The sequence below is a fragment of the Sardina pilchardus genome, chromosome 2 (assembly GCF_963854185.1).
Source record: "Sardina pilchardus chromosome 2, fSarPil1.1, whole genome shotgun sequence".
NCBI lineage: Eukaryota > Metazoa > Chordata > Actinopteri > Clupeiformes > Clupeidae > Sardina > Sardina pilchardus.
In genome coordinates, this window is record NC_084995.1 from 21,560,317 (window position 1) to 21,581,050 (window position 20,734).

The 20,734-nt window shown below is 42.3% G+C and overlaps 1 protein-coding gene across 1 annotated transcript; it reads left to right on the top strand.

Moving 5' to 3' along the window:
- Positions 1–8,504: 8,504 nt before the first annotated feature.
- On the top strand, positions 8,505–19,176 carry LOC134098511 (uncharacterized). Its single transcript, XM_062551577.1, has 3 exons — positions 8,505–8,600; positions 15,632–15,762; positions 18,750–19,176. The coding sequence occupies exons 1-3, from the start codon at positions 8,505–8,507 to the stop codon at positions 19,174–19,176; spliced, it is 654 nt and encodes a 217-aa protein (XP_062407561.1).
- Positions 19,177–20,734: the final 1,558 nt, after the last annotated feature.

Consider the following 20,734-nt stretch of genomic DNA (forward strand, 5'->3'; position numbering starts at 1 on the left):
TATGTTGGTTTAAGTTCAAACAAAACATGTCATGAACTGAGAAAATCCATGGTTCTACATCATTGTTGGCAAAATGATCATGATATATTTCAGCCATATCTGGTTTAGAGTAGGCCTAGCTACTTTGCTCCATTATAAATGAGTTTTCTTTAGGCCTTATAGACTATATTGTAATATGCTATAATGTTTGAAACATGTAGGCCTATCTCAATTTATCAATAATTCTCATAAAAGTCATCAGATGTCGTTATTTAAGGGGTTATTTTTAAAAAAAAATCTCCCGGGGGGGCATGCCCCCGGACCCCCCTACTAATTTACATTTTGTGAAGTGCACAGTGGCCAACACTATAATACCTGAACTATACACTACAGTATACACTATAGCAGCGGTTCACAAACTTCCCCCCCCACGCCCACTGAACTATTCAACTTTGATCTCAACAATTAGTCTACCAGGCAGAACAGGACATCAAATGGGAAAACTGTGAGGGACTTTGCTCGGTTGGCGCACAGACGATAGCAGGTAAAAGAAATGCTATCGTCGTGATAAGGGTAGTGCCCGATGCGCAACAGACGGACTGTTTCATTCAGGGAAGCGCTCGCGTCAAGGCTTGACCTGAATAAGATTTTGAACGAGGTTGTGAGAGTGTTGAACTTCATTTATAACACAATGGTAACATATAGTTGGCTCTTTTGCTGTATTATTGGAAATCAGCTTTTTTTGAAGCAAGGATTGACACCTTGTCAATGACAAAAAACTGACGTTATTGGTCATTGATTTAGATTTTTATTTTCTCTATTTTTGAACTGATATTTATCTTTAGTAGCCTAACTGTTATTTGTTAGGCCTACTGATGTATATTTAGCAAGTGACGTTATAAATATGAAAATTTTGAGCTTGACCTATACTTTCTATAGAGCGATGATGGACAGGTGGGGCTCGAGAAAGCCCCCTTGATCAAAGTGGAATGAAAGAAAAAGTTTGAGAACCACTGACTTAAGGGGAGCTGTCCACGTTAACAGTTCGGAAATATCCCTTAATTTGATGGTGATGTCAGGTGACTGAATGTCACAGCTAGGCCCACCGACCGTCTGAACTTCGGATCTATAGGCTACATTAATTAACATCTATAAGAAAATAGAAAACCTTTGACATCTGCATGCAGCATCCCAAGTAGGCTATATTGGCTAGACCGGGTATGCTTGTAACACTTTTTTTCCAGCACCTATAACTCACTCATTTTTTTAGCTACAATCCTGTAACCTTTTTTTTCTCAAAATACCCACGTTTGTGTACTTCAGATAGAACCAACTCAAATTTCTGCAAGAAAATTACAGACCTAGTAATTTGGTGTAAAATTCAAGGTGACCCTTTGTTACAACCGACCCCACTACGGGGTGGGATGCAACACATACGGGGTAAGTTGTAACAGTTAGGTAAAAGAAAGAAAAAGAGAGGTCAAAGGTCCGTGTATGCTTCGTTCATTTGAAATTCAATTAAGAACCAAAAATCAAAAAATCCAAAAAATGACTTGTTATTTCATTATTTGTTTATGAATGTGATACGAAGAAGAAAATAATGCTTTGTTTTTCAGACTTTTGATTTCGTGGTCAGATCAAAAGTAGAACATTTAAAAAACGGACTCAGGGCTAACTGATTTTGATATTTATTTTTTTCCGATTGCTGTGACCTGGAAGTCAATTCAAAGTCTGTCTTGGTCTTTCAGTGCTCAGTGTTGCCAACTTTTAGGTCTATGGTTGCCCGTGTTGCCAATTTAGTGACTTAGGCTATTTGTTGCTGGCTTTAGCGACTTTTGGCAATTTTAGCGACAGAAAATATTGTCTGGCAAACCAGAGACTACGCGACTTTGCGCAACTCAGTTTCATTGTTGAATCGTCAGAAAATCATCTCCCTTCTCGTGCCTGTTTTCTTGAACATTGCATTCGCCCAAATCGTTGCTCCATGATTATAAAAGTAGCCAAATGATAGTCTGTAGTAGCCTAGGCTATCAGGCCATGTTATTGCATGGAAGTTGGCTGGAAGTTTCCGGTGTTATGCATCAGTAAAAGATTTGTATGTCTGCTTTTCCCCAACTAGCCTACTGGTTTCTTTGCGCATGCATGCTCGCGTTGCTCGCAACAGCTGCAGGAGTTTTCTGTGCCATAGCCTACACTACAACCACTCGGACGAAGACATGTGAAATATAGGCTGCTATTTTAGCAAAAAGTGGACCACAACTTCATTCACAAGCAGAGCAAACCATTCAAAATTAGAAAAACCTAGATTGTCAGCTGAGGGGACGGTTAAATAGCCTATAGCCTAGGCTAACCATAGTGTTTAGGTTAAATTGTGTAGCCTATAGCCTATGGTAAAGTTATATTCGGACTGGTCTGACAGAAGCAGCAGCTGGCAATTGGAAGTCAATAAATAATTTCCGGGTCACAGCAATCGGAAGAAAATAAATATCAAAATCAATTTGGTCCCAAGTCATTTTTTCAAATGTTCTACTTTTGATCTGACCACGAAATCGAAAGTCTGAAAAACAAAGCGTTAATTGCTTCTTCGTATCACATTCATAAACACATAATGAAATAACAAGTCATTTTTGTATTTTTTGATTTTTGATTCTCAATTGAATATCAAATGAACGAAGCATACACGGACCGTCAAACCATGCAATATGTTTCAAAAACATGTTTGGGGCACTGAAATAGGTCCATGAACACAAGAAAACAGTTTTCTTTAATTCTGTTTCTCTTTGAATGACCAAAGCAGCCTTTGTATATGTGGTTGTGTGTGTGTGTGTATTTGTTTTATGTTAGATGTGTGTAGGGGTGTGTTTGTGAGTGTGTGTGTGCTTCTCTGTGTAAATTTGACTGGATAGTATAAAGTATTGCACAAAACTTGTACTACAGGGCCCGTATTCACAAAGAATTTTAGGGCTAAAAGTAGCTCCTAACTGGCGAATTTAGGAGAAACTCCTAAAAATAATGGGCGTGTCACTCCTAACTTTAGGACTCCTAATTTTTCTCACTAAAAGTAATTCACAAAGCATTTTAAGCCTAAAAGTAGCTCCTAAGTCGAGAGGACTCCTAACTCAGTAAGACCTATTCACAAACCGCTTTTAGTGGCATTTCACGTCGCGATGTAGTGAAATGACCGTGCGGTTACAGGAGCTGTCATGCGAGGGAATCATTGTGCATTGCAACTAAGAGATGCAATAACGCCACCGACAATCAAAAAAACACCACTGCATTTAACTAAATGTAACGTGTCCTTGTAGGGCTTAATTAAATTAAATTGTTTATCCTCTTCGCGAATGTAGGCTACGTGCTTTCATACAGATTCATTTAAATTATGTTGCAAATATAGGCTACTGCTCCAGTCCGTGTTTCATTATGCTCCTAGGCTATTTGCTTTAGCCTACTCTTTATTAATTTAGGCTATACCCATGTATTCATCTTCCATCCTTCACAGTCCGACATAGCGCACGCATTCTCACCAGCTAAGACCTGACACCTGTCACTCAACTCGTCATCGTAGGGGAGGTTTTTGCCATCATTCCCGCGTTATAATTACCAGCCAATCAAGGTGGTCACTTTCATCAAGCTCGTGCATGAGTAATGACGTCAACCATAGCAACGAAGACTCACTTTTAGTTTAGGAGTGGGCGTTTCTCCTTACTAAAAGTAGGTCTGAAAGGCTTTGTGAATAACTTTTAAGGGAAAACTCCTAACTAAAATCTTCTAGCGCGATTTAGGAGTACTCTTAGTGGTAAGATAAAATGCTTTGTTGTAACACAGGTAAACTATAAGGCAAATAGGCCTATACCTGGAACTGGAATATCAGTGGCTCCAAGAGGCAGACCAAAGGTTGTAGCAAAACTTATTTATTTTGTTAATTCATAGATAAGATAATGGCTTGTACTACCACAGACACAAAGGTTCAAGTACCCCCAACCCTGCAAACAAACGTGTAAAAGTAACACTGCAAGGATCACGCTATAAGGCAATATCAAAATCACACCAGTCTCTCACACGGGTATAAATCTTACTGCAAGGGTCACGCTATAAGGCAATATCAAAATCACACCAGTCTCTCACACGGGTATAAATCTTACTGCAAACAATTAATACACACAGCACTGCAACCGTGAAACAAGGCAAGCTGGGGGCAATGCAACCTCACGATAGGGCATACAAACATAGTTAAAATAGACACGCATATAAAGAATAAATTATATCAAACATTTACATTTACCCAGGCGGGAAGTGCGACGGTCGGGAGAATGCGTTGCCTGCCGCTACAATTACAGCAGCACTAAACATGAACTGATTTGCGCTCTAGACTACAACAAATGAATTCAACTTCACATATCTCACCAACTCAACGTTAATGGCGATTTTCGTGGCGTGCTCTCCCGACTCCCGCATTTCCCAGACAAAGCGGCCGCTTCTCACCTGAGTCTCAAACATTTTAAAAACATACGTTCATCCACACACCTCCCTCACACCTCTGTGACGTCATGACGCAAGTTCATTCACTCAACCAGAGTGCAGCACAGGATGAGATCCAATCACACAAGCAGGACACAACACACACCCAATACGAAAGGCACTGTGTCAAATAACAAACAGACAGTATCCAAATCACCTCAACCACACAAAAATAACCCTCTACTGGACGCCCGTTACATCCCTCCCCACTTTGCAATAGCCATGTCCTCATGGCAGCTTGTCCGTTACGCTTCTTCAATGAGACGAGTGGGTGGCGCCCCCAAGTTAGAGCGAATGGATCGTCTCACACATTGTGATGGGGTTGGGGTAGTTCCAGCACCTGACGGTTGCTGGCTGAGAGGCTGACCATTGTCCTGTTCAGGTTCCTGTTGGAGCGCAAATGTTCTTACAGCAGGCTGTGGACCAGACTGATCATAGACAGTCGAGGTTGGCTGATCATCGCACGCTGGGGTGTGTTGCCGAATCGTCATACCAGAACAGTCATTGTCTGGCAATGGAGCAGTGTTGGATTGACCATCTGTGGAGGAAACTGGAACCAGACAGATGGATAGTTCGTCGTCCCCTGGGATGGACTGTATGCTGCCCCCGCTCGAGCGGTCATCGTCCCGCAGAGCAGTAGTGCTGGGTTGGCCAATCAGTAAGGGACCTGCAAAAGACAGACCATTCCACAGGGAGGCAGAAGGCCCCACATTACCTTGTGGAGAAACAATAGGTGGAATGTTAGATGGCACAACAGAAACAGGACATGGTTTCATTAAATTTCTGTGTAATACCATTTCTCTCCCCTCCCTGGTTTCTGGCTTTACCACATAAACAGGTAGATCAACATTAGGTTGTTTCACAATCACATATGGTTCATTTTCCCAATAATCTGTCAATTTTCCATAAGGCCTAGCACCCCGTTTCTTTAAGAGAACCCTCTCCCCGGGAAGTAAAGGCAAGTTAAGGGGACAATTATCATAATGTGTCTTTTGATGCATCTTGACCTTTCCTGTCTGCTCCCTTGCCGCGCTATGGGCATAAGACAGCCTGCGGTGGTGCGCATGTACCCACTCAGGTAGAGGATCTGACACATCTGGAGGAGATGTCCCTAAGGCCACATCGACTGGCAGGCGTGGGTGCCATCCCAAAAGAAGATAGGAGGGTGTGTAGTTGGTGGAACTATGCACGGCATTGTTATATAAGAAAATCAACTCTGGGAGGTATGATGGCCAGTGTGACTTTTTATCATTCTCCAGTGTGCCTAACAATTGCAGAAGAGTGTGGTTCATTCGCTCACAACCCCCATTCCCCTGAGGGTGATATGGGGTAGTATGAGTTTTCTTGATCTTATATAGGGCGCACAACTGCTGCATCACATGCGATTCAAAATTTGGACCTTGGTCAGCATGTAGTTGTTTTGGGCATCCAAAGAAACGGATAACATTTTCCCATAATGCCTTTGCTGTTGTTGCTGCTGTCTGATCCCGCGTTGGGACAGCCCACGCATACTTAGTAAAGGCATCTATCATCACCAACACATACTGGAGTCCCTCTGAGGATGGAGGTAGTTTAAGAAAGTCCATTTGTAGTATTTCCAGAGGAAATGACGTAATGATTGGGACCAATGGGGCTTTCGTTCGAGTTGTGGGAGCTTTTCGCAAGAAGCAGCGAGAACAAGATGTACTCCAATCCAACACATCACGACCCTGTCCCACCCAGAAGAAGCGACTTCGCATCAGATGGAGTGTCTTCTCTCCCCCAAAGTGGCCTGCGTGCTCATGGCATAGCTTCCAGGCTTGTTTTCTCCATGTAGCTGGCAACACCAGTTGGTGCCACTCTGCCAAACTTTTAGGGTCCCTCAAGCTACGGTACAAGATGTCATTCTTTAAGAAGAGTCTGGAGCGATGTTTCCACAGACGTTTCGCCTCTACAGGGAGTGCTGCTCTCGCTGCAGGTGGAAAGTGTCGTCGTCCTAGGGCCTCTATGACTGCACGGATTACCGGATCATTCCCTTGGGCCTGTTTCCAGTCCACAGAGGTCATCTCAGGGCACTGTTGGGCGGCATCAAGAGGTTTGACAGCTGGGGATCCCAGGCCTATTGTGTCACAGCAAGCATGCACCACCTCAGAGCATACCGTTTCCATCGGGTCAACTTCCTCCTCTCCAGGGTCGTTGGTCTGTAGGGGCACTCGAGACAGAGCATCTGCATTAGCATTTGTTTTCCCAGCTCGGAATTTAATCTCAAAGTTATAATTTGCTAGTTGAGCAGCCCATCTCTGTTCTACACTCCCTAAATTTGCAGTTTGTAAATGAGCAAGGGGATTGTTGTCAGTAAAAACAAGAAATTTTGCACCTAGCAGATACTCATGGAATTTCTGTGTAATGGCCCACTTAAGGGCCAGAAATTCCAATTTAAAGGAGCTATAGTTTGAGTCATTCTTTTCTGATGGATGTAAACTACGGCTCGCGTAGGCTATAACTCGCTCCTTCCCCTGCTGGACTTGGGCTAAAATAGCTCCCAAACCCCTGTGACTGGCATCAGTGTAAAGCACAAAAGGAAGTGTGAAATCGGCATATGCCAACACAGGCGCTTGGACTAGTGCCTGCCTTAGCTGTTGAAAGGCGTCTTCTGCCTCAGCGCCCCAGTCCTTTAGTGGCTGTGTCTTCTGACGAGTATGGTTCCTGGATTGGCCACAAAGGAGCTTGTTAAGAGGCATGGCAACTTTAGAAAAATCTTTTATAAAGCGGCGGTAGTAGCCAGTCAGCCCTAGAAATGCTCTAAGTTCCCGAACTGTAGTTGGTTGTGGCCATTCCTGTATAGCTTCTACCCGCTCATGTAAAGGTGCAATGCCTTGCTCAGACACCACATGACCCAGGTATTTTACCTCTTTTTGGAAGAGAAAGCACTTACTGGGCTTCAATTAAAGACCTTGGTCTGCCAAGCGCTGGAACACCAGCTCAAGTCGCTGTAGATGGGATGAGAAGTCAGGTGAAAAAATAATAATATCATCCAAATAAATTAATAAACTTTGAAAGTTTAAATCCCCTAAACAAGCCTCCATTAATCTTTGAAATGTAGCTGGCCCGTTACATAACCCGAATGGCATGCGATCCCATTCATACAAGCCCATGGGTGTTATAAAAGCTGTTTTTTCCCTGTCCTCTGGGTGAACAGGGACCTGCCAGTATCCACTGGCAAGATCCAGAGTAGAGAAGAACTTCGCCTGGGAAAGCATGGTCAAAGACTCCTCAACACGTGGGAGGGGGAAGGCGTCTTTACGTGTAAGGGTGTTTAATTTACGGTAATCCACACAAAAACGTGTGGACCCGTCCTTCTTTTTCACCAACACAATTGGCGAAGCCCATGGACTTGTGCGTTTGTGTATAATGCCAGCTTCCAACAGGTCTTGTAGGAGAACACGCACCTCTTGATAGAGGCTAGGGGCAATTTGACGATGACGCTGTCGAACTGGAGCCGAATCACCTGTGGGAATCTCGTGAAAAACAGTATGGGTGTACCCGTAGTCATCATCACTCAAGGCAAAAACATGTCTGTATTGAGCCAGTAAACATCTCACCTCTTGGGTCTCTTTGGGGGACAGTCCGGAATTCTCCAGCTCTACTGGGATGTTGCTTGGGTCGGAACTAGGGAAGGAAACTTCTGGTTCAAGGTGGACTTCCATCACGCCAGCCGTCTCCATCGATAGTTGCACTGCACCCGAGACAACATCTGTTGGTTTAATCAAGGACATTTGAGCTAATTTCTGGTACTTTTTGAGAAAAAGGGGGCGGTTACACAGGTTTTTCAGTCTTACTGGGACAGTGTTTCCTTTAGCAGACACAACAGCCCGAGCTACCCAATAGGCCTCTGTCTCTGGTGGTGCCTCAACCAACCCCAAGTATGGCCGACCTCCTGGTCCACCACGCACACGTCCTGGAAGAACCATCTCTTTTCCCGGTGGTACTTCAGTGTTGGTCAGTACTCTCACAAAACTCACTTCACCATGACCATCATTGAATTTGGCTTCTTCACTACAAAGTCGCATTGCGGACGTCCACGCCTGACGGCCAGATGGGGTCGCTTCGAGCACCAGATCCAGGTTAGCATGCTCTCTTGATGGGATCTTATCTTTAAACAAAATGGACCAACAGTGACGGAGAATATTCATTCCTAACAAGCATGGGCTACGGGTTAGACATTGATCTCGCACTACAATAATGCCACAGCTGGGGAGTGTCAGACCGCCGATACCAACAGTTGTTTCTAGGCACCCAACATACGGGATTGACCTTCCATTAGCAGCTGTAAGCGAGAGCCATGCAGAGGGGTCTTGTAACTGAGCACCACAGTCTCCAAACAGTTCTTTAAATGTACTTTCTTTTAAAAGACTAACTTGAGAGCCAGTATCGATCACACATGGCACTTCCTGTTCGGCCAACCGTGCCATAACAATGGGGCTTTGTCCTACCAAGTTGTTAAGAGCTCTTCCTCTCACCCCGGTTTCCCCCACTGACAACCCCGCGTCAGTGGGGTTTACTAGTTTAAAGGGCGCGAGCCCACAGAATTTGAGCGCTCCCGCTGCTGACAATGCCTCTGGATGTGACCTGGCTGATGGCATTGGCTACAAATGGGTTTCCTGTCAGAAGTATATTGATGTAAGCGGGGTGCATGGGGCCTAAAAGACTGCCTATTTGCATAAGAGGGGGTTGGTAGACTAGATCGCCGCCCCCTATGGTAGTCATAGGACTCATAGTTCTGTCCAGTCATGCTTCTAGAGGTTAAGCTAAACTCCTCTCTAAGCTCACTCGCAATACCTTTTGAAAGTGTCACCATCTGGTCCTTGATCTCAGCAGCCATTTCCTCTCTTAGTTCTTTCTTCAACTGTTGGAGGTCAACCTGGGTGGAAGGAAGTCTTGTTACCTGTCCCACAGCATCACATGCAGCTAGGCCAACCTCTCCGTTCACTTCCAGGCGTATGGAGGCCTCTCCATAAGTAGCTGCAAAAGACAGATCTGGAGTAGACCGAATGAGAGTACGCAATTCTCGTTTCAACAGTTTATCTTGCATTCCATCCACAAACTGATCACGCATTAGGGAATCGCAGTTACGCATACTGACTGAATCTTTTTGCTGCAGCTTTTTAAAGAGCTCCTGTAGTCTGAGAGAGAAGTCAGACACTGTCTCAGATGGTTGCTGTCGGCAGCTGAAACATAGAGAGCGGAGGACTGAGGCAGACATTTTATCCCCATAAAGATCTTGAAGCCTATCAAAGACTTTCTTAGCAGTGTTTCTGTTCTCTACAGCAGTGACCAATATTTGCCGTTTGGCATCCCCCTCTAATTGATTTAAAATAAAATCAACTTGTACACTGTCTGGGATTTTATACATTCGAAACATTGCGTTTAAATTTTCAACCCATTCAGTCAGGCTTATTTCTGAGTCCCTCCCCTTAAATCTTTGCCCCCACATATTGCCTGAAAAAAAAGGTGACATTAGCATTGGTGTAAAATTTGACTCAGCAGATGGTACCCTCCCCTGAAAGAGACATTTTAGCACAATGGTCTTAATTGAGGCCACTGAAAACCAGTCCAGGCCCTGCTTAGCAGCGCCAGTTGTAACACAGGTAAACTATAAGGCAAATAGGCCTATACCTGGAACTGGAATATCAGTGGCTCCAAGAGGCAGACCAAAGGTTGTAGCAAAACTTATTTATTTTGTTAATTCATAGATAAGATAATGGCTTGTACTACCACAGACACAAAGGTTCAAGTACCCCCAACCCTGCAAACAAACGTGTAAAAGTAACACTGCAAGGATCACGCTATAAGGCAATATCAAAATCACACCAGTCTCTCACACGGGTATAAATCTTACTGCAAGGGTCACGCTATAAGGCAATATCAAAATCACACCAGTCTCTCACACGGGTATAAATCTTACTGCAAACAATTAATACACACAGCACTGCAACCGTGAAACAAGGCAAGCTGGGGGCAATGCAACCTCACGATAGGGCATACAAACATAGTTAAAATAGACACGCATATAAAGAATAAATTATATCAAACATTTACATTTACCCAGGCGGGAAGTGCGACGGTCGGGAGAATGCGTTGCCTGCCGCTACAATTACAGCAGCACTAAACATGAACTGATTTGCGCTCTAGACTACAACAAATGAATTCAACTTCACATATCTCACCAACTCAACGTTAATGGCGATTTTCGTGGCGTGCTCTCCCGACTCCCGCATTTCCCAGACAAAGCGGCCGCTTCTCACCTGAGTCTCAAACATTTTAAAAACATACGTTCATCCACACACCTCCCTCACACCTCTGTGACGTCATGACGCAAGTTCATTCACTCAACCAGAGTGCAGCACAGGATGAGATCCAATCACACAAGCAGGACACAACACACACCCAATACGAAAGGCACTGTGTCAAATAACAAACAGACAGTATCCAAATCACCTCAACCACACAAAAATAACCCTCTACTGGACGCCCGTTACATTGTGAATACGGGCCCTGATGTGCCAGTGTTGATAAGCTACAACTGACAAAAACAATGGCAGAGAAATTACATTAAATGATGATTAAAATGACACATACAGCGCCCTCCACAATTTTTGGCACCCCTGGTTAAGATGTGTTCTTTAGCTTCTAATAAATTCATTTTTTTCCCAAATGATATAGGACCACAATGGAAAAAAAGCGTAAAATCCAACCTTTAATACAAGTGCATTTATTTAGAAGGAAAAAAATCCCACATTAAGAAATAATTATTCTTCATAAAATCACCTGTTCCACAATTATTGGCACCCCTAACAATTCCTAGGAAATAAATGTAATTAAAGTATTTCTGTCATTTCTGTAATTTCTACAGTAGTTTACAAAGTCAATCAGAGTATGTAGGAACATTTAATTAGTAATTCTTAACCTCCTGTTTCCATGGGCTATCAATATGACGTGACACAGAGGCCGTTTCTCTTCAACATGGGAAAGACAAAGGAACACACTGTTCAAGTAAGGCAGATGTGTGTCGACCTTCACAAGTAAGGCAATGGCTATAAGAAAATAGCCACTCGCACACCTGCCCATATCTATGGTCAGAGGAATTGTTAAGAAGTTTAAAACAACTGGAACAGTGGTAAACAAGCCTGGAAGAGGACGCATGTTTATTTTGCCACCATGCACAGTGAGGAGGATGGTAAGAGAAATAAAAAAAATCTCCAAAACCCACTGTTACAGAATTGCATCAAATGGTTGCATCTTGGGGTCACAAAGTCTCCAAAACAACCATCAGGCACTATCTACATGCCAACAAGTTGTTTGGGAGGCATGCAGGGAAAACAACCTTTCTCACTCAAAATCATAAGCACAAACGTCTGGAGCGGTACTGGGCCTTCAACTGGGACCGTGTGCTTTGGTCAGATGAGACAAAGTTAGAGCTTTTTGGCAACAAACACTCTAAGTGGGTCTGGCGTAACAAAAAGATGAGTATGCAGAACAGCACCTCATGCCCACTGTAAAGTATGGGGGAGGATCGGTGATGCTGTGGGCCTGTTTCTCTTCCAAAGGGCCTGGGAACCTTGTTAGGGTGCATGGCATCATGAATGCTTTGAAATACCAGGACATTTTAAATCAAAATCTGGTGGCCTCTGCCCGAAAGCTGAAGATGGATTGTCACTGGGTCTTTCAGCAAGATAATGACCCTAAACATATGGCCAAGTCTACACAGAAATGGTTCACCAGACACCGTATCAAGCTCCTACCATGGCCATCTCAGTTCCCAGACCTCAACCCCATTGAAAACCTGTGTGGTGAGTTGAAGAGGAGAGTGCAGAGGAGAGAACCCAGGTCGTTGGATGATTTGGAGATTTTGTGCAAAGAGGAATGGTCGAAGATCCCTCTTTCTGTTTTCTCTAATCTTGTGAAACATTATAAGACAAGATTAGGTGCTGTTTTATTAGCAAAAGGGGGTTATACAAAGCATTTACATCAGGGGTGCCAATAATTGTGGCACACATGATTTGATGTAAAATAATTATTTCTTAATGTGGGATTTTTTTCCTTCTAAATAAATGCACTTGTATTAAAGGTTGGATTTTACGCTTTTTTTCATTGTGGTCCTATATTATTTGGAAAAAAAATGAATTTATCAGAAGCTAAAGAACACATCTTAACCAGGGGTGCCAATAATTGTGGAGGGCGCTGTAAATAAGTATACATACAGTAAAGTGTTACAACATACCCCGATCCCTGACAGCCATATGTATCTTGCTGTATAGTCCAAGTGCTTTGGTTTATGCTTGGATGAAATGCATCATGTTTTGCCTCAGAGACTTTAATATAATATGAGGCATGTGTGATTGTATCTTCAATGGTAAAAGTACTAAGACTGTCAAAATCACTTTTTCCTGCCAAATTAGAACGGGTGACATTATAGCCTTAAAAATCACCATGTGGGATAGTGGTGGACTGGTGCAAGTGCTGAGGTGATCATATGTCTAATATCTTATTCCTGTTCTCTGGAAATGGTGGTGTTACAACTCTTCCTGTGTTACAACTATACCCGGTCTCCCCTACCACACACAGGCTACATAATTGTTATTATTTAACATCAGATTGTTACCCCGGTTTCATGTTTGTTGGAAGATAACATATCAGATTTCCACTATAGTCCTGCATCATTCATGCCAGTTCTTTGCTACTTGTGAGAGCACGGTGTGCTGCCTGTGCTATAATGTTTTGAGGTGTCACTTAAGCAGATGTTTGAAGAAAGAGGTCGAGTCAGAAAATTAGGAAATGTGTGGGCTTAAATAACATATAGCCTAGGCTTAGATTTTGACGCAGCACAGACTAAAACTAAAATGTTTGTCCGCCTTTAATCACATTATTATGGTAATTTAATTAATACTATTTTGCTTGCTAAAATCTGAATAATCACAAATACAGGGCCACTGCTAAGCTTCTGGGGGCCTAAATGAACAGGGAGGCCCCCAAAAATATTATCATTTTCTGATGACAAAAATATCATGTTGCACTACTGTCCCTCAAAAACGAATTGTACCTACCACCAATGATGAAGGACATACTACTGTACTTATAATAGTCCTCAGTGGAAGGCTACAGCAGTCAACAACAGCAGTAGCCTATGCCTCTGTGTGTGTGTCCTTAAACACTTGGAGGTCCAAGGCCTTTTCAGGCACTTTGAAGCAGTCAGGTATACCCTGAATTTTTTTTACGTTTTTCATCTAACTAAAAACATGTATGCAAAAGTGGCACATATGGTTATATTCTAGAACATAGGCTAGATCTATAGTGTTGAATAGCCTACACAAAACAACAAAGTTGTTTTGAGCTTAAATAGCCTACTTATAGTCACTCGTTTTGTTCAGGGTGAAGACAATCAAACTCTCAATTCTCCAACTATGGTACTTTTTCTGTCCTTGACAGACATTAAAGGAAAACTATGCGGATTGGCGATTTCATTGCCGGTTTCGCTTTCGCTTTTAGTTTTCGCTCGTTTTATGCTTGCATATGTCTCTGCAGAGCTTCCCCTGCAGCTTTAGCGTGTATATTTTACAAAACTCCTCAATCGGTCAGTCTGCTGGGCCTTTTCATGAGACTTTACATTAGTGATGTTATCCGTGAACCCACTGCTTCGAGGCGTGTATCGAAAACATGAACCAATTTGAGATGAAGCTTGTATCGGAGCTTGATTCGTTTTGTGATAATCACGTGACCAGTGACGTCCGAAACTTCGATTCACACACACCCATGTGACTGCTTCGAAGTTTAATTCAAAGCCGTAGCGCGACACTGGGCGGGGGTTTAGGTTCACTGTGTAAAAGCACTTCGCCAATCAATTGACTCAAACCTGACTTGCCGACGCATCAAAGCTGCTGATGGCAAACAGGTTTAAAGCTTGGCTTCGTGGCCTTGTTGTCAGCACGTGCGACCCCCGATCCGCCTCTTATATTTTGCGAGTTCGAGTCCGGGCGTGTGCAAGGCGCGACTGAATCGCGCAGGTTCAACACAAAACAAGTTACAAAAGATCCCTAAATAACCCAATTATCCATGTTATTATTTATTTATCCATTAACTCATGTTCAAAATTTATTCATCTTTGACTCACAGACATTCATAGCTAATAACTACGAAACAGTCTGTGACACAAGGCTATCCTAAACTTTCACCACTAGATGTCCTCATAGAGTTCTGAAGCTTCGAGTACTGAACCTTTTTTCGATACAATTGGATTGAATGCCTCACTGGTTCAGAAAGCTTCAGTTCGCCATCACTACTTTACATGACACTTCCTGGAGTAGACCGTGAGTGCGTGCCCGAGGGCTCCTGAAATTGCAAGCCTGGTTCTACCGCTACAGACCACTAGGGTGGCCAAAAAAAACATTGTTCGACCGGTAATGACTCAATTAATCATATATAACAGTATGGAACGAATTGATTAACTGAAAAACGTTGCATAGTTTACCTTTAAAAAAACAAAAAAAACATTTCCATTTCTTTTTTTTACACTTACTAGGCCTACATGTTTTGGGGAACCTATATATATATATATATATATATATATATATATAATATAAAACGTTGTTCAATTCGTTTTTTACCTCCGCCAAGGAGTTTATGTTTTCATCGGTGACCGGCGTCTGTCTGTCTGTCTGTCTGTCTGTCTGTCTGTTTGTTAGCAAGATAACTCAAAAAGTAATGGATGGATTTCGATGAATGGGAAGGTCAGAAATTACCCAACGTAGGGATTCCGGAGCCGTTTATGCGTTTCGCTTAGTGGTGTAATGGCATGGTATGGCCACGTGGTGGCGATCTGAATATATAAGAACAATACAGGTGGAGGTCTGCGCTCTCTGAGTGCTTTTCTAGTTTATAAAATAGGATGCATTTTATATATGTTTTCACTAATTTGCCTCTGTCCCTAGACCAGACTTATATATTTCTATATATCTATTTCCTTTATATATTTCTTCTCAATTTGGCATTTTATTCAATTTGGCTATTTCTATTGAGCGCCGCCTTCTTTAGCGAGGTTGATGGAATACCCCCAAGGTCAGTGTTTCTGTATGAAGATTTGTGCTGTTTTTCTGCGCAGGTTCGAAACATGGCCTCTGCCCTTGAAGGCGTGAATACAGGCCTTACCATGGCTGAACGCTTGCTTCCTACACATCGGGAGTGCAACATTGATATTAAAAACACCTCTGCTTTCATCCTGTGCAACCCGAAGTAAGTGCATCTCAGCCTGCATGCTAAGCTTCAAACGAGGCTACATGCTATAATCAAACACATACAGTATGTGGTTACTGGCAAATGTAGGTGCTCTAAAATACCGGACAAGTCAAATGACTTAAAAATATATGAGAAAACTGATTACCTTCAAATATAAATGTTTGACATAATCAATTTAAACTACTAACTAGGGTTGAATGCAGTGACTCATTATTTATATCTGAGGTGACCTTTGTCTGGCTATCACCATACTAAACTCAATCTTTTAAGATTGAACATTAGTATGGGGAGTCTGTGCTTTATCGATGACACCCCCGCGCTGGCCCCCCGAAACCCAAAAAATACAGTTTTTCCTAAATAACTACCTGAACCGTGGCACCGAGGATGATGAAATGTTTATGGTAAACCCCCATGATAAAAAAGGAAAATGCAATATTATATTGCTTTAATCGCCCCTATCTTCTGATGAAATGTTATGAACTGCACCACATTTCCTGTGTATTATCAACCTGACATCCTCTGGGAGTATGCCAAGTTTTGTGGAATTTCATCCATGGGGGGCTATAAAATAGATGAATTTATGAGTACATTTAGTGACTGATTTAGATGGTGCTCATATCACTAGAGATGCACCGATATGGAATTTTAGGGCCGATAACGATAACCGATATTTATCGGCTTGTTGTGGCCGATACCGATACGATAACCGATATTACTGTTGGAGAAAAAATATTAAAAAATACATTCAAAATTCAAAAGTAAAATAGATTCAAAATTCAAAAATAAAAATGAACATTTAATGCATAATTTAATTGCAGTAATTGTATACCACCAATGACTGACATAACTCATAATAGTCCTCAGTGGTACAGCAGTCAACAGCAGCAATAGCCTGGGCCTATGCGTGGCTCCTTTAAGTGAACATGACGTCATTGAGGTGCGAGTGAGTGAGTGGCAAGGGACAGTGCATGAATCGTTCTCATGAGTGAACACTCAACGCAGATATATGGCTAGAAGTTGTGAAAAATCTAGCGACCAAATCAGTTTCGTGGGAAACTTATGTATAATTTTAGCAGCGGTTAATTAAATAAAGCTGCAACTCCTCGGACTCTATGTTGTTGTAGGCTAATTGATTCCCAATGTGCCACCTCCAGCCGAACCGCAAATAAAGACGGCCAAATTAGCGGAGTGCTGTCCAGTGAAAGTACCTTCTGTTGCGCACAACCTGCAGTGCTGCAGCGGTAATATTACAAAACCCAACCGAACGAAATGCAAATATATCACTTAGAACTACTTATCTACGGATTTGTTCCACCAAAAACGTTGTTTGGCTCCCCGACTAGCGCGGCAGTAGCCTACGTGCAGACATAACACACCAGCAAAACAATTCTGAGTAGGCTGAGCTTAGGTTAAAATGAAGATCGTTCAGGAGAGGATTTTGGGCTGCATAGAATAAACGCAGATCTTCTTAGAATGGTGAAATACATCCACACAGCTGGCATTATTTTCAGGAAGAAGTAGCCAACCAAGTTCAAGTAGCATGCTGCCAGACGGGCCTTATGTAGTTGGGAAATTAGGGCTCTAAAAAATATCGGCGCAAATTATCGGCCGAAATTCTGTTATCGGACCGATAATAATATTTTTAAAATGTCACTTATCGGCCAATAATATATCGGCCGCCGATATATCGTGCATCTCTACATATCACGATTGTCAAAGGTTTTTTTTTCCTTTTTTCCCCATCATCTACTTCCTGCATTGTTTTTCAATGATTCCTAGGACACCGTTACACCGGGGCACTTGAAACTTGGTGGGCATGTAGCCCCAGTAGACTTTAACAGAAACATTTTGTTTGGTCCCCGCGACTCCACCCCCGTGATGCCCCCCCCCCCCCCCCCCCCCCCCCCCCGAAACCCAATTAGTTTTTTTTCTAATTAACTACCTGAACCGTGGCAACGAGGATGACAAAATGTTGATGGTATGTTGGTCTCAAGAGCCCGCATCAACTTAGCTTATAACCAGTCATTTGTGATTTGCACCCCCATAGTATCTTTAGATGAGATGATATGAACTACACCAAATTTCATGTGTATGATTATCCTGACATCCTCTGGGAGTATGCCAAGTTTTGTGGAATTTCATCCATGGGGGGCTATAAAATAAATTAATTTATGTGTACATTTAGTGACTACACCCATCGGCCTGCAGATGGTGGTATTAAGCGAAGGGTTGCTCTGGTTGCTCAATGATACTGTCACACACACACACACACACACACACACACACACACACACACACACACACACACACACACACACACACACACAGGAATACACGCACAGACACACATTCTCACACACACATAAATACATACACACATTATGCACATACAGTACCTACACACACATAGTACCTACACACACAGTAGACAGGCAGGCACACACGTCCACACGCAGAAACACACACACACACACACACACACGTACATAAAAATGTACACAAACATATGCATAAACATGCCCACACGCATGCACACACACAAACACACACACACCATTACCCACACACATACACAAACTCACAAGTACACACAGAGACACATAAAACACAAGCAAGCAAGCAAGCAGACACACACACACACACACTCACAGCGAAAACTCACAGACAGAGAAGCACTCATATACAAAAGCAAGCGCAAAGATGTCAACCAGCGACAGAGTAGACCTAGTAGTTCTACTAATCCACTTAAAAAATACTTATTTAATGCACATAGACGAGGGCTATGACTTATAGTCTAACAGATTGGGAAATGTTGTGAAAGAGAAAATACGATATTAGAGAGGCAAACAAATTATGGTGCCTTATAGTACAATGGAAAAAAAAACGATCCTCTGAATACTGATTCACCTGTCTTTTCAAGTTTCAATTTGTATTTTTTCAACAGCGCGCAGAGATAAATGTCTGTTGGCTGTCTTTTTTTCCAGGTCTCACAGTGTCAGTGGATACTGTAATGATCCTCTGCCTCCGACACTCAACCCATCCGAAGAAGGCAAAGGTTGCTTCATCAAGACTGCCCACACAGCCTGTGGGTCTGTGGGCGTCTTCACCTATGACATCTTCCAGCAACATGAAAATCAGTACATTGGAAAAATAGCTGTGATGTTCTCTAATCCGTATGACTTTAGTTTGTACTCTAACTGGTACGCTGTGGGAGTGCTCGGAATGGAAAAGTCCTGTGACTATGAGCTGTATAATGAGATGTATAACGGGGTGCAGATGGGATTTGTCAGGGGTAAAGCCTCTGGGAGCAGTCTCACTCACGATGGCTCTTCAGTGGGCATCACTGCCAGTATGTCAGACAGCTATCAGCCTGTCCTCAAGATCAAGGTCTACAACAGGGGTCGGCAATAGGCGGCCCGCAAGCAAAAACATCTGGCCCGTGAGATCTTTTGAACCAGAGGGGGAAAAAAAAAACACTTTTTAAAAATCGGACTGCCAGTCTCAAAAATGCTCTTTAATTTGAAACGTAACTTTCCAGAACAGAAGAATTTCAATCAATCTAAAATTATGTCTGACACCAGGGGTGCATTCAAATTCTAGCATCCAAGCAGTGTTGCGGTAACCTCCCTATGGCGGTGTAACAGCTCTAGATCAAATGAACTGAGTTCATATTACATTTAGTTTCAAATTTGATTCTGTCTATTTTTACTACCTTTACTTTTAAGCGCTTATCTTGGTAGCCTAATTATAATGGCCATCTATACTTATATACTGTATATTTAAATATATCGGCCAGTCTGTGCACAATGTGCTGTGGGCAATTGATTCTGATATTTTTTAGCTTGTGTAAAACATATTACGTGTGTAACCTATAAGAAAGACGAACATCTAATTAAAAAAAATTAAATAATAATAATAAAAAAACATCTCAGTCGTCTATGGATGTATTTGGAACGGTTCAAGCCAATTACATTACAGAATTTGTAGTGAGCCAGCACGCCACTGCTTTGACTGCCTCACTTCCAACCTGCTCTTTCCTCTTCACTTGTGGTAAGTTTGAACTGAATTAATAAAATATACCTGCTGTTGATTGTGTACTTGGTTGCTTAACGATAGCTGTAAATGGTAGGCCTATCTGTGTGACGTTTAGTAGGACCATATCTACATCATTCGTGTCATTTACTTTGCATTGGGTGAGCGGGGTTTAACGTTATGTAACGGTGTGTATGTCATACATTCAGGTTTATTTAATTGATGTCTACACAAAACTTGACATTTCAATGATAAAAACAAATGGCTGCAACCTGGGCTCCATGTGAAGATGACACTGAGAAGCAGAGACAACACTCATCACGATGGAACTTTTTGGAGAAGAAACAGTAGGCTACAGCAACTACTGCTTATGCAAACAACAATTTAGGAATGTCAAATTCACCTACAGTACAACTAGTTTTTCTTTAATCCTCCTGCACGCCAAGGGGCGTAACGTAGCCATTTTTCATGATGTCACTGAAGTTTTCTGTCATACTGCAGAGCAGCAACTGAAAGACATGAATAATACAAAAGCTCTTGACATTTTGTTTAGTAATTTGTATTTTAGCATTTTTGTCTAATAGATAATGGTTGAATAATATTGATTCAGTAACATTATCTCAACATAAAATCAACTGGAATTTAAATTCCCATTTAGATGGTTGAATCACCATTGATTCAATGTCAATATGGTTGAAACCAATATTGATCCAGTAATATTAGGCTACTGTATTATTACCTCCGCCAAGGAAGTATTCATCTGGGTTTGTTTGTTTGTCTGTCTGTCTGTTTGTTTGTTTGTTTGTTCGCAATATAACTCAAAACGTTATAGATGGATTTCGATTACATTTTCAGAGAAGGTCTGAAATGACCCATGGAAGAAACAGTTACATTTTGGGAGTGATCCATATCACCGTCTGGATGCAGGAGGCGGTTA